The 25,007-nt window shown below is 39.5% G+C and overlaps 1 protein-coding gene across 1 annotated transcript; it reads left to right on the forward strand.

The window, feature by feature from the left end:
- Positions 1 to 7,669: 7,669 nt before the first annotated feature.
- LOC109615491 lies at positions 7,670 to 19,605 on the forward strand. Its single transcript, XM_034287968.1, has 6 exons — positions 7,670 to 8,042; positions 8,168 to 8,476; positions 9,504 to 9,560; positions 13,083 to 13,139; positions 19,106 to 19,231; positions 19,565 to 19,605. The coding sequence occupies exons 1-6, from the start codon at positions 7,670 to 7,672 to the stop codon at positions 19,603 to 19,605; spliced, it is 963 nt and encodes a 320-aa protein (XP_034143859.1).
- The last annotated feature ends 5,402 nt before the right edge of the window (positions 19,606 to 25,007 follow it).

Genomic DNA, 25,007 nt, shown 5'->3' on the forward strand with positions numbered 1-25,007 from the left:
TGCCATTCGCCTTTGCCGGCTACAACTCCATAGGTCAAAAAATAAGCCGTATCTAAACAGGATCCAGAAGCGCAGGCGTTTTCTCTGGGCCAAGGATCATTTAAAATGGACTGTGGCAAAGTGGAAAAGTGTTGTGTGGTCAGAAGAATAAAAATTTGAAGTTCATTTTGGAAAACTGGGATGCCATGTCATCCGGACTAAAGATGACAAGGACAACCCAAGTTGTTATCAGCGCTCAGTTCAGAAGCCTGCATCTCTGATGGTATGTGGTTGCATGAGTGCGTGTGGCATGGGCAGCCTACACATCTGGAAAGGCACCATCAATGCTGACAGTTACATCCAAGTTCTAGAACAGCATATGCTCCCATCCAGACGTCGTCTCTTTCAGGGAAGACCTTGCATTTTCCAACATGACAATGCCAGACCACATCCTGCATCAATTAACATGTCATGGCTGCATAGAAGAAGGATCCGGGTACTGAAATTGCCAGCCTGCAGTCCAGATCTTTCACCCATAGAAAACATTTGGCGTATCATAAAGAGGAAGGTGCGACAAAGAAGACCTAAGACAGTTAAACAACTAGAAGCCTGTATTAGACAAGAATGGGACAACACAACTTGAGCAACTTGTCTCCTCAGTCCCCAGACGTTTGCAGTCTGTTATAAAAAGAAGAGAGAATGCCACACAGTGGTAAACATGGCCTTGTCTCAACTTTTTTGAGATGTGTTGATGCCATGAAATTTAAAATCAACTTATTTTTCCCTTAAAGTGATAAATTTTCTCAGTTTAAACATTTGATATGTCATCTATGTTGTATTCTGAATAAAATATTGAAATGTGAAACTTCCACATCATTGCTTCTGTTTTTATTCACAATTGTACAGTGTCGAGTTATTTGATGCGTCAGTTGATTTAACCAAAAACATTGACAAAGGCTGGAAGTGAGACTTTCTGTCACTACTTCATCCCCTTCTGGGCATTCGTGAAAACCCCATACTTGTGAGAGATGGTGACAGTTCATTGGCTTCCTGCAAAAACAGTTGAAAGACAGAATTGATGGAGTTGAGCAACTGCAGAGAATCAAGTGAACTGATATCGAGTTAGTTAGAAACGTTGTGATAGATTTATTTTAAATCTTAGTGAAATGGCAACAAAGTGTGAAGAGGACGGTATGGCTGATGTATTAGCATCACCATTTTCCAGGCCTTTTCAACAGTATCTTGAACTTATTGAAAAAGGATAACCAACACCAATGTTAGGATGTTGAGTGCAAGCTAGCAAGAGCTATCTTAGGTATTTTCAAGCAAGCAGCAACAATCGCTACTCATGGTTAACAGGCACAGACATCCCAAGGAAGAATGAGCTACAAGAAGTGTTTTAGCACATTGTGGACCATCATGATGACTTTGACGCTGACAGCTTCCATTGTGCAGATGGGTATGTTAACCTCTTTTCCAACTTCGAGTTCAGTTTCCTTCTGGCCTTTTTCAATGTAATTTTTGCTCACTCTGACATCTTGTGTGAGATCTTGCAGACTAAAGAGATGGATGTGCAATTCTGTCTGAAACGGATTCAAGAGTTTTGGGTCACCCTGGAGAGGAAGAAGAACAACTTCCATGCCATCTACTGTACAAGGACATGGTTCAAGAGGCTGGGGCACCGACAGAGCCCGGGTCAGAGCACCGGAGGACACACGCACACATTACCAGCAGCTGCACTGCGGGATAATTGACAGCCTTCTTGCTCAGGTGAGGGCGAAGTTCAGGGACCAGAAGAGTCTAAAGATCATTGCTCTTCTTGATCCACAGCAGTTTACTGGCTACAGGCAGAGCTTCTCTCCAATCTGGAGGACACCTACAGACATCATTGGATGTGTCGCATCTGAAGACAGCTTTCAGAAATGTATACTATGTCTGATTTTGAAGGACGGAGTCCAGCCGACCGATTTCACTTTCCACAGAAGGGACTGACTGAGTGTATGCACCAGCTCTGCCTTCTCAATTGTTTGAAAGGACATTCTCTGTGCTCAAGAGTATATAAAACATAGAGCAGGAATAGCATGTGTAGCAGTATGAGTTTTAGCTCATAACTACCGGTGCGTTTTTGGCCAATCACAATGGTGGAGCCCCGTATAAAAACAGCCCACTTGTAGTCTGGCTTTCTTGCTCGCTGGTGACTGGAGCACGCTGCACTTCCGGCTTGTGATTGCTGTGATTTGTCTGCTCGAGCGTCGGATCTTCGGCTGGCAGGTTCGGCTGCGCACGATGTTAATATAGACAACTATTTGAACTGTGGTCTATTTTTGAGGCACATTATCCAAACATTTGCTGCCGCAGCACTGATATGTAGGCCTCAGTTCTTAAGTGTATGAATGTCGCGGAAGGGTTAACCCACCTACATTAAGAGTGGATTAAGTTGGTTTCTTTTAGTTTGCTCTTTTCATATTTTTTTAATATTGTTTTGACTCTATTGTTGGAGAGTGAACCCCTTTTACTTGTGTGTGTGTTTCTCATTTCTTCTCCCATTTTTAGTTGCTGAGAGCTGAAGGTGGTCGTGTTTCCTTTCCTGTGTGCTGTGTGTTTCCCCCGTTTTCATTTGCTGTGCTCACTGTTTTTGTTTGCGTGTTCATGGGTGAATTTCCCTGAGATCCTGTACTGTCCTTGTTCCCCTCTCCCCCTTTTGGTGTGAAGGTGTTTTATATTGATTGTTTTTAACTTTATTGATTTTGTAATAAAAATGTATTATTTTTGAAAGTTGAACCTCGTATTTGCGCCTTCTTGTAAACTTACCTGTGTGTCTTTAAGCATTATATTGATAGCATTACAAGTTGTGATTCAAACTAATTCTCTGGGCGAAATTCCCAGAGTAGCGTGCCGCCACACATGGGGGGACCAAATCAGCTGAAAAAACAAATTTATATATATATTAAAAAAAGTAAGACTCTTAAACATCAATATTTACACAATCTGATATCACTGTGTTGTTGTTCCTACAACATCCTAATCAATGTTGCTCCAGGACCATCATTGCAACTGACATGTAGTTAGTTGGTTACCCCAGTCCCACAAAATAATATTCCACTGTTCTCCCCCCTTTGACCGAACCCAAGAGAGACCTGTGCCTAAACCTAACCTCTGTGTTAACTGTGCCTAAGCCTAACCTCAACTGCTCCAACATTGATTATGATGTTGTAGAAACAACACCAACATGGAGATATCAGATCGGTCATCAATATTTGCTCCTTTTCTTACTCACCTCTATGTCACCTGCTCTCCCTCCCCTGTCGGCAACCTTTATATGACTGGTACTCATTTTCTGTGAGAAAATGTGTCTTTTGTCTTTTCTGAGGCTGCCCAAAAACAAGTGAACGTCACTTCTGCCCTTCCTCTTGTTCAAGATTGACACTCTGTGAATGAAAGCTGACTAATAAAACTGCTTGCACTGCTTGCAAACAAAAACTAACTATGCTATTTATCATTAGCATGGACAGCTACACAGTATACTATATGAATATAAATCAATGAAAACGACTACTGTCTGCATAAACAACACATGCAGAGCAACATAAATGACTGACTATGATTGGCTTTCTGACAAATCTAACAAAATAAAGACATTAACGTTAGTTGAATATGCACATGAGCAACATTGTTTATCGCCGGGTGAATGTGTGGCTCATTAACTTTCCAGGTAACTTTGCAATGATAGATAATGTTAGCGATGGTGGATTGATTAGCACTCGCAAATTGGCCCATTTCCACCAAAAACGCTTGTTTCATGGTTGTCATGGTTGTCTGCCGTAGCATAATCAATTTTTATTTTATTTCTAATCTATATATCAACATATTGGGGGAGGACTTTTGAGCATATTTTGAAGATTGGGGGTTGTGTCCGTCCAATATATATTGTAATTACAGCCTTGCTAAAGATAAACTATTTGACAAAGCCATCACTCACTTTGTGAAAAACAACCACATAATGGATTTTGTGTTGAAGTAACGATTGTCATTCGGTGATATCATAATTTTTCATGGTGTTTTTAAATAATGTGATGCAATTTCTGAAAGGACACAGTCACATTAACATAGCATTTCCTGACTGCATCATAATATAATACACATAATTACGCACATAAGGTATTTTCTGTTGCCTACAGTATAATATGAGAATGCACATGTACATGTCTGACTATATAACGCATTGTATTTTGGCCTGCTGTGTTTGGTGTTTGACTTTAGACTGAACTGAGTGCTTTTGTTGTTAATGAATTAAACTGCATGTTCTGTTTACAGAGAGTGTTGCTTGTCGCAATCAGGGGCACAGTTGTGGGGTGCTGATGACTGTATGGATTAACCATAATTAATTTATTAACCATAATCCTGTTACAGTTTTGTTACAATATGTAGATCAGATTGTAGTCTATGCATTTTGTATGTGTGTGAGCATGTGCAATGTTAGCCTCACTATTACTGTGCCATTAAAATGTGAATTGCACACTAGTTCTGGACAGATTAGTTGCTTCATGGTAGCACTGAAGGCCCAGGGTCTAGGGTCAAAGTCTAGGGTCCTGCATTGGAGGGAATCTTTAGTTTCGGGGTCTTAATGTGACGGTGAGGTGACAGACAGCCCCGTCATCTCCCGCTTTTCCTGGTTTTCTTTTCATCCATGAACACATCCCGGACATGTGTCCCGTCTTTGATTATCCCTCAAACCAGGTCCCAATTCGATCATTAGTATGTGTTTAAATGTTGCTCTGCTGCTCCCCTCATTTGTGTCGGACATTGTTCCATGTCTTTGTTTGTTCATGTACGTGGTGAGTGTTTCGTTTTGGTTTGTACCCGTTGCCTTTTATTCAGGTTTGTTCGAGTGCTCAGTGTTTTATTTACAATGAAATTACGCTACATCGACTGCCACTCTGCCAGCGCCTGGTTCCTCCTCTCCGCCACTCTGCCAGCGCCTGGTTCCTCCTCTCCGCCACTCTGCCTGCGCCTGGTTCCTCCTCTCCGCCACTCTGCCTGCGCCTGGTTCCTCCTCTCCGCCACTCTGCCTGCGCCTGGTTCCTCCTCTCCGCCACTCTGCCTGCGCCTGGGTCCTCCTCTCCGCCACTCTGCCTGCGCCTGGTTCCTCCTCTCCGCCACTCTGCCTGCGCCTGGTTCCTCCTCTCCGCCACTCTGCCTGCGCCTGGTTCCTCCTCTCCGCCACTCTGTCTGCGCCTGGTTCCTCCACGCCTAGGGGCACCCCAGCCAGGCCCTGACAAAGCATCCTCCAGATTACAAAATAAAGTTACCACCTGGCTTGTTATCAGTGCACTGTTCAAAATCCAACATCTGTGATGGTATGTGGGTGCCTAGTGCACATGGCATGGGTAACTGTCACATCTGTTATTGGAGCAGTTTTTAGGGCAACATATGCTGCCATCCAGACAATGTCTTTTTCATTGAAGGCCTTGCTTATTTCAGCAAGAAAGAATCCAGGTGCCAAACTGGCCTACCTGTAGTCAAGACCTGTTATCCATTGAAAGCATTTGGCACATTATGAAAAATACTACAAAGAAGACCCGGAACTGTTGAGCAGCTGAAATCCTATATCAATCAAAACTACTGAAAATGGTCTCATTTCCCAAACACTTAGTGTTGTTAACAGAAGAGGAGATGCAACACAATAAATAACATGCCCCAGTCCCAACTTTTGGTAACCCTTCAAATTACAGCCTGTTACTTACAGGGTAGAATGTAGGTAAGAATGGGTAGTTATGTAGGAACAATGTAGGTGTTAGTGTACTTACAGACGTGCTCAAATTTGTTGGTACCCCTACAGCTCATTGAAATAATGCTTAATTCCTCCTGAAAAGTAATGAAATTGAAAGCTATTTTATCATGTATACTTGCATGCCTTTGGTATGTCATAGAAAAAAGCAAAGAAGCTGTGAAAAGAGATGAATTATTGCTTATTCTACAAAGATATTCTAAAATGTCCGGGACACATTTGTTGGTACCCCTTCGAAAAGATAATAAATAACTGGATCATAGTTATATATCAAACTAATTAGTTTCTTTAATTAGTATCACACATGTCTCCAATCTTGTAATCAGTCATTCAGCCTATTTAAATGGAGAAAAGTTGTCACTGTGCTGTTTGGTATCATTGTATGCACCACACTGAACATGGAACAGAGAAAGCAAAGGAGAGAGTTGTCTGAGGAGATCAGAAAGAAAATAATAGACAAGCATGGTAAAGGCTACAAGACAATCTCCAAGCAGCTTGATGTCCCTGTGACAACAGTTGCAAATATTATTAAGAAGTTTAAGGTCCTTGGAACTGTAGCCAACCTCCCTGGGCGCGGCCGCAAGAGGAAAATCGACCCCAGATTGAACAGAAGGATAGTGCGAATGGTAGAAACAGAACCAAGGATAACTGCCAAAGAGATGCAAGCTGAACTCCAAGGTGAAGGTACGTCAGTTTCTGATCGCACCATCTGTCGCTTTTTGAGCAAAAGTGGGCTCCATGGAAGAAGACCCAGGAGGACTCCACTTTTGAAAGAAAACAATAAAAAAGCCAGACTGGAATTTGCTAAAATGCATATTGACAAGCCACAATCCTTCTGGGAGAATGTCCTTTGGACAGATGAGTCAAAACTGGAGCTTTTTGGCAAGTCACATCAGCTCTATGTTCACAGATGAAGAAATGATGCTTTCAAAGAAAAGAACACCATACCTACAGTGAAACATGGAGGAGGCTTGGTTACTATTTGGGGCTGCTTTGCTGCGCCTGGCACAGGCTGCCTTGAATCTGTGATGAAATGAAATCTCAAGACTATCAAGGCATTCTGGAGCGAAACGTACTGCCCAGTGTCATAAAGCTCTGTCTCAGTCGCAGGTCATGGGTCCTCCAACAGGATGGAAAACACACAGCTAAAAGTCCTGATCTGAATCCTATTGAACATCTATGGAAAGAGCTGAAACTTGCAGTCTGGAAAGGGCACCCATCAAACCTGAGACAGCTGGAGCAGTTTGCTCAGGAGGATTGGAAAGAGGGCTGTAATACCCACCTACCCAGCAACTACGTTTGGTGTAGTCAAATGAAGCACAGTCTGATTCACAGTAGTTAAAACATGTAACACCTGAAACTAATGAATTAATCACAATTAAAAATGAGAGGTTATGTTCAAAATAAAATAAACTTAAGATGTAAATTAATCAAAACGTTTTAACCCAATATTTTTAAAACACGTTGTTGGAATCAAATTCTAAATTGGAATACATTTAAATTAAATATAGTGATAAATGATTTGCACATCATTGTATTCTGTTTTTATTTTCATTTTACGCAGCGTCCCAACTTTTAGGGAAACAGGGTCATATGAAGGCAAAATCAGTATGTCATTAGTTTTTCATATTTTTATAATAGACAATGACTTTCAACTGCTGGTATAAAATCTTACACAACTGAAGAAAGAAACATGACCACTTTGAGGAAGTGATGCTAGTACAGATGGTGATTAGTGGTGAAACTCTGACAGAGAGAGGATCATGGCTGACATCTACCATTATATTTTATGTTGCCTTGTGACCATTTTATGTTTTACTATCAGGTAGGACAGCAAAGACAAAGATGATATCCAGATTAACAACACTTGTGAAGAATATCAAGTAATGTTCTTGAAATATAATGTATTGTGTTTTACCATTGAAACATATTCTGATTATTCTCTTGTCAGGTGTCAGTGGAGACACTTGTTCTCTGTACAGCAGAGTGGGAGATACTGTAAGTCTGTCATGTACCAATGTGGTTTATCCAAACTGCTCCTCAACTACATGGACCTATCACAGAACTGGATTACAGAGTGCTTTTGAAGAGGTTGGACATGGGAAGATTAAAACTTACTCAGAGAGAGCAGACAGACTGAAAGTGGGGTCTGACTGTTCTCTACATGTTAGTGATGTCAGAGCTGAGGATGCTGGAAAGTACACCTGTCAACAATACCTTAGTAATGGATCACCATATGGAAATGATGCTCCTGTTCATCTGTCTGTTCTAACCAGTGAGTATTACTGTTTAAATTAAAGCTTATATTTCACTGGTCACCATGTCGTTTGTAGTCATACTCAATGTGACCACTACATTGATATAATGAATAATTTCCTCCATGTATGTTTTCTCTATCAGACTCCTGGTCCACACCAGTAACAGATGTAAAGCCTGATAGACCTGTAATATTAAGGTGCTTTCTGTACACATCTGAAGGACCTGGGATATGTTCCCGTGATGTTACAGAACATGTTAGTCTCCTCTGGGTGGATGAGGCAGGTAATAAGCTGGAAAATGACTCCAGACACCAGGTCACACAAACATTTGACTGTGACATCACTCTGACTGTTACACTCCAGAAGGAGGACAACAACAGGAAGTGGACATGTCAGCTGAATATAAATGAAAAGAAGAATATCTCATTTGATTTCACCTTCATGGTCCCAGGTAATCATTGTATGATTTGTAAAGATATAGTACATCTTCCATGTTCTGGATACATATCTATCACCTGAAACTGTAGAACCTTGGCCACAAACAGCCGATATCAATATTAATGTATGGCCTTAAAAATGTAAGGTGACTTCAAGTTTATACTTGATATAAAGACTGTTCTGCTAAAGCGGTGTTCCACAAATGTTTGTTCAGTTCTTTTTTCTACTAGCATAAAATGTGTTGATCCTTTTGATCTACCAATGCCAGGACACTAGAATTCATGGTATTCAGAAATATCTTATGCTATGTGACTGGTCAAGACAACCAACATTATTCTGCAGATGTCTAAGACTGTTAATGTTAAAACCATAGCATAAGGAAATAGAATAACATACTTATCATTAAATAAGCACCAAAAGTATTCATAGAAAGTTTGTTTTGTCTAGTGGTCTAGAGAATGAAATGGATTGACTGTAGATGTCCAAGACTTTATTAGAGTAAACTACAGGGTTAGGGTTATAGATAATGACGTGCATTTCCTGAAGATGTCACAGACTATATTAAAGTAAACTACAGGGTTAGGGGTATAGAGAATGAAGTGTATTTCCTGTAGATGTCCCAGACTATATTAAAGATAACTCTACAGGCATTACAGAGTGAGTCAGTGGATGTGGATCTATTTTCTACTGTTCTGTCTCCCTTTAGACTCACAGTTTACATGCAAGTTAGTTACACAGATATCTTCTTTAATCACTCTGGTATGTGAGGCTAGTCACACAGATTCACCAATAATCTTTTTTAACCTTGTTTGTTCTCAACTTATAAATCAGATTTATAAGCCTCTACCAAAGGACCTGCTATGTCAACCACTTCCCCACGTACTGAAAGTAATTTATTTGATACATAATGTAGTAAATACTCCAACATATTTTGTATGGTGCTCTTGAGGTCTTGCAGATTGCAGCAGATCTTGTCTGTACTGTTCTTTCACCATTATCCATATAAAAAGTGGTTTCTTTGTTGTTTCTCTACTATCCAGGATATACAGCCTCTACTGCAGGGCCAATCATGTCAGGCAGCATCCCATCTCATATAGGTAATATACTTTATACTAATTAAACATGTAGACAAGTCAGCTTGTAAAAAATCAGGCAGTGTGAAGAGAAGAACCCACATACAGTTGTCCTCAACATTTTGCAGACCCTTGGAGAATTGATAATATACACGGCATGCACAATTATTAGGCAAATGAGTATTCTTCGTATCATTATTTCTATGCACATATTCTCCAAACCATATAAACTTAAATACTCATTGGATTGAATAATTTTCAGGTGATACTTTTTTGTTTAATGAGGGAGGGTGTGGTGAAAGTGAATTTCACCTTATATCAAGGTGTGCATAATTATTAGGCAGCTTCATGACCTCAGGAAAAATAGACCAAAATACTGAAAATCAAAAATTGTAAAATGCCTTTTAGATGGATGCAACACTCTTGAAATAGCTAAACTATTGATGCACGGCCACCAGACAATCTCATGTTTTGTTGTGAATAGTCAACTTGAGCGGCAAAAATGCATTGAGAAGAAAATATGCAAATTAACTGCAAAAGACTTGAGAAGAATTAAGCATGAAGCTACCAGGAACCCATTATCCTCCAGTTGCACCATATACCAGAACTGCAACCTACCTGGAGTGTCCAGAACTACGAGGTGTCAAGTGCTCAGAGACATGGCCAAGTTCAAGAAGGCTGAAAGAAGACCACCACTAAATAAGTCAGGGAAGACTATACACCTCTTTGACCTGCATTTGGGAGGCTGTAGTTGCTGCTTCTGCAAAAGTTGATTGTAAACAGATCAAGATAGATCCATGGATAGAAGGCTCATGGCAGTTATTGAAAAGAAAGTTGGCTATATTGGTCAATGAATATTTTTGAAAAGACATAAATTATAATTAATTGTCATTTTGTGTTACTTATTTGTTACACTTTAAAAATTGAGAATAAACTAGTGAGTTGGGAGAAATTACAGTTTTCAGATCACTGCATCTTTTTCGTTCCTTCCTAAAAAAGTCGAAAAGGAAGGGTTTTGAGTGAGGAACAACTTTTTGGAAAGGAAAGAATCAGGTGCAGTGTTCTCATAATTGTGCACACCAATTGTTACCTCATACATTCCCCTGAGAAAGATCAAAACTCACATTTCTATTGTTAAACATTTTGGTTTGAGGTTCAATTATATTTTGGATTGACATAAAGGATTTTTCAACAATAAAATACATTTTGTGAAATACAATGAGCCTAATAAGTCTGCACTCAGTGTATGTACCATTTGTAAAGAAAACATGAGTGAGGAGGCAAGACACAACTTTTATTTCTTATGGGATTCATTTTCAACTATATGTCATAACCGAATGGCACAATCATAAAACAAAACATGACAACAAAGATAAAAATGAACCGACCCCGATTCAAAAGTCTGCATACCCTTAGTTCTTAATAATATGTATTGCCCCCTTTAGTATCAATGACAGCGTGCAGTCTTTTGTAATATTTGTTTATGAGGCCCTGAATTCTTGAAGGTGGTATAGCTGCCCATTCGTCTTGGCAAAATGCCTCCAAGTCATGCAAAGTCTTTGGTCGTCGTTTGAGATCTCTCCGGAGTGGCTCATTGAAATCAAGGTCAGGAGACAGTGATGGCCACTCCAGAACCATCATCTGCTGTAACCACTGGATGGTCAACTTGGCCTTGTGCTTAGGGTCATTGTCGTGCCAGAAAGTCCAAGAGTTTCCCATGTGCAGCTTTTGTGCAGTAGAATGCAAATTATCTGCCAGTATTTTCTGATAACATGCTGCATTAATCTTGCCATCAATTTTCACAAGATTCACCTTGCCCTTAGAGCTCACCGCCCCCCCAAAACATCAGTGAGCCACCACCATGCTTCACATTGGTGATGGTATTCTGTTCACTATAGGCTATGTTCATCCCTGTCCAACCATTGCGCTTGTGGTTGTGACCATAAAGCTCTATTTTGGTCTCATCACTCCAAATTACAGTGTGCCAGAAGCTGTTAGGCGTGTCAAGGTGATTTTGTGTCATTGGCGCAGTAAAGGCTTCTTTCTGGCAACTCGACCATGCAGCTCATTTTTGTTCAATCATCGTCATATTGTGCTTCTTAAAACAACCACACTGTCTCTTTCCAGAGCAGCCTGTATTTCTCCTGAGGTTGCCTGTGGGTTTTTCTTTGTATCCCGATCAATTCTTCTGGCAGTTTTGGCTGAAATCTTTCTTGGTCTACCTGACCTTGGCTTGGTATCCAGAGATCCCAAAATGTTCCACTTCTTAATAAGTGATTGACAGCGCTGACTGGCATTGGCATGGTTTTGGAGATCTTTTAACATCCATTTCCATCTTTATAAAGGTCCATTAACTTGTTACGCTGATCTTTTGACAGTTGTTTTCTGCTCCCCATGGCTCAGTACCTGCTCTGCTCAGTGCATCCATGTGAGAGCTACAGTAACAAACTCATTAACTATTTATACACAGACACTAATTGCAATTTTAAAAGCCACAGGTGTGGGAAATTAACCTTTAATTGACATTTTCACCTGTGTATCAATTTGTGTGTCTCAAACAGAGCCAAACATTCAACGGTATGTAAACTTTTGATCACGTCATTTGGGTGATTTCGGTTTTCATTATGATTTGAAAAGGAGCCATACAACTATGTGATAATAAATGTCTTTATATGATCTCTATCCTTGAATAAAATACAGTTACATTGCATGATCAGTCGTATTTTCAAAATAAATGCCAAAATGTCACTATTTCTGCCATGGTATACAAACTCTATTTATTTTAATCGCACAGCAGAATATTTGTTGAATGGGGTTGTTGTAATTCTGAATATAAAATATTATTGCAATTAGAGCTGCATAAATTAAAATTTTAGGTTACACAATTGTGACTGTTCACAAATAGATGATGCACAAAAGTGGCAGCCAGAGGCTGTGCTATATACAGTAGGCCCCCTAGATAGAATATATCTGCTTAAATTAGATTAGATGTTTATGTTTCTTGGCTATTCACATTGTTCAAATGCTTTTCACCGTTAGTTTCTCTTCTAACTGCAACTGTTGATGAAGACATCTATTTCAAGCTAGCTATCGATTGCACTGATAAACACCTTCAATGTCCCCAGGTTTAAAACAACTCCCATCTTAATGATATGTACAAGTATACTGAAGTACTTTTTCAATGTGCCATCTGAATACATAGGAAATAATACTGTTCTTGTGAAGCAGTGTTTCCCCAATGTCTAGTCCTGGTTGATCCCCTCTATGCTTTGAGAATGGGATGAAAACATTTTCGCTTTAATATGTATTGAACACAGTATTGTTTTTTTTAGAAAACCATCACTGGTACCTTGCAGCAGTCTGGTACTGAAATAAAGACTCAAACATACAGCTCAAGGAAAAAAACCTTTTTCTTTCCTTTCCAAAAAAGTTGAAAAGGAAGGTTTTGAGTGAGGAAGAGAAGGTTTTAAATTTAGTGACCACTGCAAATTGAAATTTTTCATTATTAAAGAATTGTCTCCCTATTGTTTCTCAACTACGATCCAGGACATACAGCCTTTACTGCAGGGCCAAGCATTTCAGTCACCTCCACATCTTCTACTGGTAATATATTTAATATTCATTAAACACACATTTATTTTTGTCTCACATCAGAATTTCTGCTCCTGTGAATGCTTTTGTTATAAGTCAAAATAAAATATTCTAGCATTTGGACATCTATATACTGTACACTACCATTTAAAGGTTTGGGTCACATGGAAATCCTTGTTGTCGGATGAAAAGCATATTTACTGTCCATTAAAATTACATCAAACAGATCAGAAATACAGTGTATACATTTGAATAGTGTTTAAATTAATATTGTAGCTGGAAACGGCTGATTTGTAATGGAATATCTACATAGGCGTAAAATGCCCATTATTAGCAACAATCACTCCTGTGTTCTAATGGTGGGTTGTGTTTGCTAATCCATGTTAATAATTTTAAAAGGCTAATTGATCATACAAAATCATTTGACTGTGATGTTAGCACAGCTTAAAACTGTGTAACAAAACAATGTAATAAAACTAATCTTCTTTAGACTGGTTCAGTGTCTGGCGCATCAGCAATTGTGGGTTTGATTACAGGCTCAAAATGGCCAGAAATAAAGAACTTTGATTTTAAACTCACCAGTCTATTATTGTTCTCATAATTGAAAGCTATTCAATGTGAAAAATTGCCAAGAAACGGATCACGTACAACAATGTGTACTACTCCCTCCACAGAACAGCACAAACCGGCTCTAACCAGAATAGAAAGATTGGGAGGCCCCAGTGCACAACTGAGCAAGAGGACAAATACATTAGTGTCTAGTTTGAGAAACAGATGCCTCACAGGTCCTCATCTGGCAGCTCCATTAAATAGTACCTGCAAAAGACCAGTCTCAATGTCAACAGTGAAGAGGCAACTCTGGGTTGCTGGCCTTGTACAGTGGGGCAAAAAAGTATTTAGTCAGCCACCAATTGTGCAAGTTCTCCCACTTAAAAAGATGAGAGAGGCCTGGAATTTTCATCATAGGTACAACTATGAGACAAAATCAAAAAAATTAATCCAGATCTTTTGACAGTTGTCTGCTGCTCCCCATGGTTCAATATCTACTCTGCTCAGTGCATCCACGTGAGAGCTAACAAACTCATAGACTATTTATGCACAGACATTATTTGCAACTTAAAAGTCCACAGGTGCGGGAAATTAACCTTTAATTGCCATTTTCACATGTGTGTGTCACCTTGTGTGTCTGTAACAAGGCCAAACATTCAAGGGTATGTAAATTTTGATAAGGGCCATTTGATTGATTTCTGTTATCATTATGTTTTAAAAGGACAATGTGATATCTATCATTAAATAAAATAACTTACAATAAAAAACAAATACTTTAAATTAAAGTTTTTTTTTGCGTGATCAGTCATATTTTCAAAATCACCCACCTGAGAGGAGACAGAGTAGGGAGGAACAGCACCCCAATCATCGCCCCAGATTGTCCTCTTCTAGAGGAGGAAACAGCACCATGTGAAGACAAGGGAGGGGTCTTCTGATCAGAAGACCACTCCTGGCAGAGCAGTGAGACGGTAAACACAGAGGCATTTGCACCAAAACCACCAAGTCCAGGCCTCCTAGTTCCCAGACCAGAATCCAGAGGAGCAGGATTTGGCTGAGGGAGACGTGTGGAGCGCTCCCTCCATAGTATATTGTTCCTGCTGGCAAGCAGAGATCAACCAGCAAATTGCCTAAAAGCGAGGTGGGAAAATTCGGCCTTTACTACAAAACGTGACAGAGCAAAAGCCAAGAGACCTTCTATGCTACTGGAGAAAATAACTTTCAACAACATGTTTTCATCTCAGGCCCAATTCCAACCCCGGGGAGAGGAATTTAATCTTTTAGCAGACTCCTTGGGCTGAGATATTATTGTGTCAAGGTTTAGATCTGGGGAAGGTTATAAAAAGTTCCCAGGAGCACAGTTGGCTCCATACTTGTGAAACGGAAGATTTCATCTCAGGGTACTGTGTATTCATCAACCATAAGAGGAACACTGAATGGAAATGAGATTCATTGGATGGTTGCTAGGAAAAAGCCTCTGCTGTCAAAAGAACCAAGCTGCCCATGTAAACTTTGTCAGAGACTTCCTGGAGAAACCTGAAGAGTTCTAGAAGTCCATTCTCTGGATGTACGTTGGTGTATGTTCACCAAAAGAACTCAATCCCAAATAATGTTACTGGTCTGTCAGGATTTATATCTGTCACCGGTAGGCAGTGTGCATTCTAACATGATAATGTGGGAGGGGCATTTTTTTTTCATCCCAGTGAAGCCACTACTAATAGATGAAATGCAATATACTGGAGATGAACGTTATTGACATACAGTGGATATAAAAAGTCTACACACCCCTGTTAAAATGGCAGGTTCTTGTGATGTAAAAGAATGAGACAAAGACAAATCTGTTAATAGACTCCTACGCAAAAAAGAGTGCTGTAATAAAATTAAAAGGTGCTTGAACAAAGTATTAGTTTAAGGGTGTGCACACTTATGCAACCAGGTTATTTATTTATTTATTTCTTCTTCTAAGATTTCAGTTTGTTTTTCAATTGAAATGTTCACATTATAGGTCACATTAAAAGTGGAAAAAGTTCTGAAATGATTAATCTTTGTCTCGTTCTTTTGCATCACAAAAACCTTAACAGGCGTGTGTAGACTTTTTATATCCACTGTACATCTATCCTATTTATTATTTAAACAATTATTAGATTCTAACTAGATAGATCCGGATAAGCAAAAGACTATGGGAAAATTGGGATGGATGAGAACTATTGAAACGTAGCAAGCAATTATATAGCACAATTCATACAATGTGCTTTACAAAGAAAAATATATGAAAGTACAATAACATAAAGACAAATACTCAACTGAAAACATCAAGAATAATGAATACATCATAATAAAAAAATACAATAAGAAAACATATGAACATTAAAAATTTGATAAAAACATAGGTTAAGTTTAAGTGCTCAGTCGTAGGCACATGAGAAGAGAAGTGTTTTTAACCTTGATTTAAAAATGGATACATTTGGGGCACGTCTAAGATCTTCTGGTAGTTTGTTCCAGTTGTGTACAGCATAAGTGCTAAACGCAGCTTTTCCATGTTTAGTTTGGACTCTGGGCTCTACTAGCTGACCTTTGTTCATGAATCCAGCTCTTTACTAATATTTGTTATTTTATTTTATGTTGCCGAACACAATCATCTCAGTTTTTATCTTGTTTAATTGTAGACAATTTTGGTTCATCCAGGTATTTATGTGATCTATACAGTGACACAGAGTCTATTTAAATGTTGTCATATGGTTGGAGAGCCATATATATTTGAGTATCATCGGCATAGCTGTGGTAGTTAATGTTGTCCTGGAGAGTCCTACCCAATTTTCTAGCCTATCTATAAGTGTTCTATGATCTACAGTGTCAAATGCTGCACTGAGATCTAATAGAACCAGAACTGTTATTTTATCTGAATCAGTATTCAGCCATATATCATTTAAAACTTTAATCAGGGCCGTTTCAGTACTGTGGTCACAAAATTGCTGAGTTGATTGCTGAGTTGATTGAAGACAACCCTCTCAATGATCTTGGCTATATATAGGGAGATTTGATACAGGTCTATAGTTGTTAATTATCGATACATCTAGTGTCCTCTTTTTTAATAGGGGCTTAATGGCAGCTGTTTTTAGAGACTTTGGGATAATGCCTGATTGCAGAGAGCTATTAACTATTTGCTGTAGGTCCATTGTTATAAAGTTAAAATAAAAATTAAAAAAAAGTCTGATGGCAGTGTGTCGAGACAACAAGTGGAAGCTTTAAGATGTCGAACTGTTTCTTCTAGGGATTTTTTATCAATTGTGTTAAAGTGCGACATAATCATTTAAAATACCCTGTAATAATAAACAAGTTATAATAAACAGAGAGTAATCATATATAAAATTTGCAGAATATTGTGGAGGTCTGTAAATGGTTAAAAACAAGATTTTGGGGGTACCCTTCAATGTAAAACAGAGGTATTCAAAAGAAATAAAATTACCTAGTGTATTTTCTTTGCACTGGAATGTATCTTTGAATAGGGCAGCCACTCCTCCTCCTTTCCTACCATTTCGACACACATTCATATAGCCACATTTTTCAGGTGCTGTCTCGTTAAGAATTGCAGCACTACAATCTTCTGTTAGCCACGTTTCAGTGAGAAATATAAAATCTAGGTTGTAGGATATTATAATGTCATTTACCAAGAATGATTTGGCGAGAGATCTGATATTAAGTAAAGCCAGCTTAATAGATATATGAGGGGTTCCTGGACTAGTAGGTTGATGTGTTACAGTTAACAGATTAGACAAGTTTACTTTATGGGTTGCAAGCTCACGGTTCCTTCAATTTCTAATCAACACAGGAATAGAGATACTGGGTCCTAGCTTGTACTCAAAACAGTCGGCATTGCTATTTTCACAATAGCAGGGACCCGAAGCACATCACCGAGTATATTCTGTGCTCTGTGGAAATAAAGGACAAGGTTGTTGACGATGAGGCAGTTGTCTAAGCAACCGTTTTACACGGGGGGAGGAGTGGGACATAGGGGGAGATGAGCTCTGCTCTCTTTGGTTAGAGCTACCTCCCTGATTGGTGAGTGTGGTGGAGGGGGGGGGGGGTTGTTGTGCCCCCATTTGGGACAACTTCTGGAAGCATTGGGTGATTTTAGTTCGAGGGTCAGGAGAGGGGGAGTGAATGCCTATGAGTACTGTCCTTCATGCTTATCTTGTTAGGGAATGGCATTCCAAGAGCTTGACGTATGGTGGCACCAAGCAGCCGGCATCCCATGATGTTTGGATGAACCCCATCAGGTCTAAAGCGGTCTGTACAGTTCCAAAAAATATTGAAATTGTCAATAAACCTTATCCCGTGGTTGAGGCATGCCGATGTTAGCCATGTATTCAGCCCAAGGAGTCTGCTAAAAGATTTAATTCCTATCCTCAAGGTTGGAATTTGGCCTGAGATTAAAACATGTTGTTGAAAGTTATTTTCTCCAGTAGCATAGAAAAATCTTTTTTCAGGATCTCAGAGCCAGTTTTCATTTGTAGAATGTCAAAAGACCCAGTGTGGATAATAATCTGCATGTTGCTTGGATGTGTGGAGAGAATAACTGGCAACATTTCTGTTAGCTCTCTGACCGATGTGTCAGCCATGGTTAGGAATTCAGTATTTGCCATTCTGATATGCTCGCTTATGTCGTCCCCAATCAAGGTAGTATCTGGTTTATCAGATGTGGAGTTAGCAAAGTTTCTTCTTTCCCTCGTCCTATCAGTGGTTTTAGGGGTATTTCTTGGATTTTGGTTAGCCCTAATGCTAGTGTTGGGGTTAGCTTCCCTAGGTTCATTTACAAGCATAATGTAAATAACTAAGTTTTGAGCTTTCATTTTGATCAGGAGAGTGAACTGAGAGTAGAGTTGAATATACCTGTTTGTTCATCCCTTTTGAAATATTCAACGTTTTTACACTAGTGTATCGTACTGTTCATTTAAAGCATATGTTGTGTCATTCCCTCATTTTACTTCAGACTGTTAAGTTCTTCATTACAATAAATAAAAATTGTTCAGCAGGTTGGGCCAGTGTCAGATGGTGTCTCAGTCAGTACACAGAGTTTGCGTTTGTACATGCAACTAACTTCTGTGTAAAAAAAGAAATTCTGCAGTGCAGTTCACACATCTTATTCTTTCTGTGGGATTTCTGCTTGTATGATGCCAAATACCACTAGTCCATGTTTAACATGTTATAGAAACTTTAACATGTTATGGAAGGTCTAAACAATCAAAACATGTGTGGGAATGTAAAGCTACAGTATTTGGTGATCAGGTGAAGGTGAAGTTGTAGAGAGATTAGGCTGATGGATATTGCTCTTCATCATCATCTAGTGGGTGTTTTGGGTGAAATCTTCATTTTCAAAGCTTAAAAATCAATCCCAATGATTCAAATCACACACTGTCTGTCTCATTGTCCAGGTACCAGTTATACTGAGTTGCCCATCTATCGCATCATGCTGTTTGTGGCACTGACCATCATGGCTTCCATAATAACTATTTACATAATGAGGAAAAGCCCACCCAAGCCTCTGAGGACACGAGCAGGTGAGAATCACAGATTGGGTTTAGTTCCATTTAGGTTCCTACTTCCTAGCTCTTCACTCCAACTCTCATATCTTCAGTGTTCACAAATCTAAAAGGACTAAAAGTGGACAGACCTAAACATTATGGATAGGCAAACTGGAGAATCAAACTAATTGTTCTCTTATTTCTTGTCCTTCAGATTGATGAATTGAATTATAACTTGATCATTTATATACATACATAATGATCTTGAATTTCTTAATCCTAATGAACTATTCCATCTTTACAGTCACTTTTAGATTACATTGAGAGACATGTGTTCTTATGTCTGTTGTTGTGTTGTTCTACATATAGAAGACATCTCTGGTATTGATCATCAGGTCCAGGAGGGATGATCCTTGTTTCTCACTACTCTCCCTGTTCTGGACCAAGACATTCAACTGTCTGTAGCTTTTATGTTCAAGACAGGTCTAGAATTTTTTTACAGTGTTGATGATAGCAGTGTTTTCTGTTGAACAGTATTGCTAATTTCTTAGGAAGCTCTTGGTGTGAAATTAAAACTGTTTAAGAGAGGCTGATGAGTGTTTTTTAAAAAAAATTTTGGCCATAGGGAATAAAGTCACCATTGAGAAATCCATTACAATTAAATAAAAATAGTTTTAAAATGTTATCAAAAATAAATAAAGTAAAACCACAGCAATATGTACAACTCATTGTGTTTCTCGCTCTGTGTGTGTATTTTACTGTATGTATACACTTCCACGCTTTATGGTAAAACAGGAATTGCCTAGTAATTACTGTTTAGTAATTCCCACTGTAATTTGCAAAAGCATAAATAGTGCAAAAGGGATTATATCAATACATTTGTTTGTGTTTAGCCTCCCTTTCCCAAAAAGATAGATCCAGGAGTTCAAGTGGAAAGGTAGAGGCCAACCCAGCTGCTTCCCCTGTGTGGAGAGAAGACTGTCACTGCTGTATTCTGTAGTAAAACACTTATGTCCACATGATCAGCTCCAGATCCCCCCTGCAAAAGACTGTAAGTCTCTGAGGCACATGGCTAGTCCAATCAGGTCTGGTCAAACTAGACGACTGTACAATAGTGTTTCTGTTGGGACCCACCCCCAAGACAAGTTTTAATATTATTTTTTTCACCTCTTTAATGTTGTTCACATATAGGCCAATAATTTATCTTACACTAGACTACTGCATGCTGTTTATGTCCTTGACTGTATCTTCCAATTCGTAACCCTGCGTCTTATATAGAATGAATGTGCCACGGCACGGCAGCACCTGAACCTTTTGAGGAGGCTGAAGGACGCACACCTGTCTCCCAAGATGCTTGTGAACCTTTACTGCTGCACAATCAAGAGCATTCTGACTAACTGCGACAGTGTGGTTTTGCGGTGGCTCTGTAGGCGACTGGAAGGCCCTGTAACGGTGTGGTGAAAACCCATCACATCAATGGTACCCAGCTCCCAACCATCATAGACCTCCAGCGCATGCAGTGCCTGCACAGGGCACGCGACGTCATCAGAGAACCTTCACATCCATGCCACAAACTGTTTGCCCTCCTTCTATCAGGCAGGTGGTACAAGACTCTTCATTCCCCACCAGCAGCTCAGGAACAGTTTCTTTCCATCTACTGTAACCCTGCTGAACTCTGTGACCCATCACTAACCATAACCTCCCTGTGTACTAGTGGTCTCTGTGACCCATCACTAACCATAACCTCCCTTGTGTACTACTGGACTCTGTGACCCATCACTAACCATAACCTCCCTGTGTACTACTGGACTCTGTGACCCATCACTAACCATAACCTCCCTGTGTACTACTGGACTCTGTGACCCATCTCTAACCATAACCTTCCTCAATTTCAACAACCCCCCCCCCACCAAATTATTGTCTGGCATCAAGCAAAGAAAACAACCAAGGAGATTGTTGAAATTACTGGAATTGTGTTAAAAATTGTCCAACACATTATTAAAACCTGGATGGATGGTGGTGAACCGTCAACTTCACAGAATAAATGTGATCAGGAAAAATCTTCAATAACAGTGATTACAGATCATTGAAACACTTAAACACATGTAAAATAATCTTTTTCCAGCATTGCCTTTACCCTCTTGTGGTGGTCTTGGAGGTGTGTTCGGTTGTTATCATGTTGGAATACTGCCCTGCGGCCCAGTCTCCGAAGGGAGGGGATCATGCTCTGCTTCCGTATGTCACAGTACATGTTGGCATTCATGGTTCCCTCAATGAACTGTAGCTCCCCAGTGCCGGCAGCACTCATGCAGCCCCAGACCATGACACTCCCACCATCATGCTTGACTCTAGGCAAGACACACTTGTCTTTGTACTCCTTACCTGGCTGCCACGACACACACTTGAACAAAATAAGTTTATCCCGGTCTCATCAGATCACAGGACATGGTTCCAGTACTCCATGTCCTTAGTCTGCTTTTCTTCAGCAAACTGTTTGTGGGCTTTCTTGTGAATCATCATTAGAAATGTCTTCCTTCTGGGACGACAGCCATGCAGACCAATTTGATGCAGTGTGCGGCGTATGGCCTGAGCACTGACAGGCTGACCTCCTACCCCTTCAACCTCTGCATCAATGCTGGCAGCACTCATAAATGTATTTCCCAAAGACAACCTCAGGATATGACACTGAGCATGTGCACACTACTTCTTTGGTCGACCATGGCGAGGCCTGTTCTGAGTGGAACATGTCCTGGCTACCATGCTGCAGCTCTGTTTCAAGGACTTGGCAAACTTATTATAGCTTAGGCTCATATTTCTGTATTACAATTTTCCTCTAAGATCTGGTGCCTAGACAATTTGTACTTTCTCTACAGTCAAATCAAAAATTATTGTCTCCACTGAAATTAAGCAAAAATGAGAGCAGAAAATAAACAATACAAACAATAAGAAATATTTTGTGCAAAAACATAAGAGGTAAGGTTTTATTTGAACACAATCATTTCTCAAACCCAAAACTTCTCGATTAGTAGTATATTTTTCTCAAAAACTGAAAATATTATTTTTATTATTATTATTATTTGCAACCCTACAATCTATATTCCGTAGAGAATTCACTAGAGTGGATAACAGACTCTACGTTTAGAAAGAAAACAGGTTGACAGGTTAGCCTTTAAAGACTATTTTCAAACGGAGGTCTGACTACCTCAAGTTGTCAAACAACAACCCTTATTTTAGGTTTCTGTGGAAATTGTTGAACTTTTAAATTTGGAACAACACTTTTGGAGGAATCTGGAGTTGAATGTAATTATGTTTGGGACTGTTATTACATACCAGTTTTTAACTGCTGCTGGGTGGTTGTCTTGACAGGACACACAGTTGTTTGATCAAAAGTATGTAAAAAAATATGCTTTCACTATTCAAATTATTGTTAAATCTACAATTTTGCAAAAAGAAATGTTATAAAATCCATTACCAGTTGAAGACGGGGTGGTGGCTGATGAGACTAGTGCTGAAGTAGAGGCTGTACTTCCTGGATAGGAACATATTTTAATTAGTGGCAAGCCTCATATACCCAAATGATTAGTGTTGTTGTTTACCAAAACGTATTTATTGTTAAAGCAATAGTTTGGGACTAGATGTTCCATTCCATTTAGGAACCATTTGGTTGCTGGTCAGATGGTCTAACCACTTAGTCACCTGCTGCCTAAAAAACATTCATATAAGCATCTAAGACCAGGTAACTTGTAAGACTAAAGGGAGACAGAAAAGTATAGAATAGATCCACACCCACTGACTCTGTGTTTGCATTCTCTTCTGCAATCTGCTAAATCATTATTCACTTCAGTCTCTAGAAGGAAGACAGAAGGCACACATGCACATATGTATTCAGACACTATTCATGACTTTGTAGAAGCACCTTTGTCTGCCTCTACCAGATTTGTACAACTTGGTTTTGGTGGGTTCTCCCATTGTTCCTTGTCAATTTTGTACAGTTTGGCATTCAGGACAAATTTGTCAAACCAGAGAATCTTCTTCCTCATGCTCTCAGTCCTTGCGGGGGCATATCATATGCATTTTAGTCATATCAGGAGTGGTTTTTGTCTAGCCAGTCTACCAGTCTAAAAGGCCAGATTGATGGAATTCTGCAGACAGGTGACCCTTTTGGCAGGATCTCCCATCTCACTCAGTTAGAATGGCAATTGGATTCATTGGTGCACAAAATGGAGTGTGCTTACCAAAAAGTGACCAGACAGAGTTGCTGTCATATTAAGGTGCTCTCTGCTGATGTTAGTCTGCTCTGGGTGGATGAGGCTGGTAGAGAGACTCCAGACTCATGATCAGACAGACGTCTTGCTGTGATAATAACAAGCAGAAATCACACTCCAAACAAGAGGTATGAACTGTGCCACAGAAAAGTCAGAAATGCAGAATTGTAGTTAAATCTAGAAATACATACTTTGTGTACTGACCAATGTAATACACCTGAATTTAGCCCAATCAGCAGTTCAAGTTATACAACAAACCATGTCAATGATAATGTAAATAGTGTAAAATACTGTACCTGTAGAAGATGGGGAAGTGTCTGACAAGGATGGTCCTGCAGTAGAAGCTGTACTTCCTGAATAGTAAATGAGAACAAACAAGGTGACCACTTTTTATTTGTGAATAAGGGTGACCAGCCTCACATACCAGAGTGAATGCTGATAATATCTGTTCTATGAACATTCATGTTAACTTGTGGGATCAGGTAACTGGTGAGGATAAAGGGAGACTATATAGAATAAAGAACTGTACAGAATAAATCCACATCCCTGACTCACTCAATGCTGCTTGTAAAGTTTTTTCTACTGAAATCTTCTGTATCTGATTGAACCTCTATAGCTGTCAAAGTCAACTCTGGACCTCAAAGCCGGTTCCTCAGACATTTTTTCAGGGTCTTATTTAGTCCGGGGACACCAGGTGAGTGTAATTAATGATGAGTTTAAACAAAGAAAATAGCAGGCTCCAGACCACATAGGGTAAGAGTAGAGTACTTATTATGAACTAAAATTTAGGGACGTGGCAGTTCGTGGCCAAGGTTCTTCTCCAGTTTCAGGTGATAGGTATATATCCAGATGGAACATGGAAGATGTACTATATCTTTAGTAATCATACAATGATTACTTGGGACCATGAAGGTGAAATACATGTAGATCTCCTTCTTTTCATTTATATTCAGCTGACATGACCACTTCCTGTTGTTGTCCTCCTTCTGGAGTGTCTGAGTCAGAGTGTCTGAGTCTAGCCTGGTTTAAATCTTATTTATCTGAAAGATATCAGTTCGTTAGTGTGGATGGCATATCCTCTGACAAGTCAAAGGTATGCTTTGGAGTTCCTCAAGGCTCGGTTCTGGGCCCATTACTTTTCTCACTATACATGCTCCCTCTGGGCGATGTAATCCGAAATCACAATATTAACTTTCACTGTTATGCTGATGACACACAGTTATATATTTCAATGAAGCATGGAGAAGCCCCTAAATTAGCTATTTTGGAAGCATGCGTTTCAGATATTAGGAAGTGGATGACAGAGAATTTCTTGCTCTTAAACTCAAATAAAACAGAAATGCTCCTTTTAGGACCCAAAAAACAAAGAGCGTTGTTAGCAGATCTCACTGTGAACCTCGACGGCTGCATGGTCGTATCCCAAAAAACTGTAAAAAACCTTGGCGTTACCCTTGACCCTGACCTCTCCTTTGAAGAACATATAAAATATGTCTCAAGAGTTGCTTATTTTCATCTTCGAAACATCGCAAAAATTAGAAACTTCCTAT

The sequence above is a fragment of the Esox lucius genome, chromosome 18, assembly GCF_011004845.1.
Source record: "Esox lucius isolate fEsoLuc1 chromosome 18, fEsoLuc1.pri, whole genome shotgun sequence".
Lineage (NCBI taxonomy): Eukaryota > Metazoa > Chordata > Actinopteri > Esociformes > Esocidae > Esox > Esox lucius.

Excerpts from the sequence above, each read along its gene's own strand:
- LOC109615491 (XM_034287968.1), top strand. The coding sequence starts at position 7,670 with ATGTATTGTGTTTTACCATTGAAACATATTCTGATTATTCTCTTGTCA. Across the intron at positions 13,140-19,105 it reads CACCTCCACATCTTCTACTG|GTACCAGTTATACTGAGTTG; the intron begins GTAATATATTTA and ends CTCATTGTCCAG. Across the intron at positions 19,232-19,564 it reads GCCTCTGAGGACACGAGCAG|AAGACATCTCTGGTATTGAT; the intron begins GTGAGAATCACA and ends TTCTACATATAG.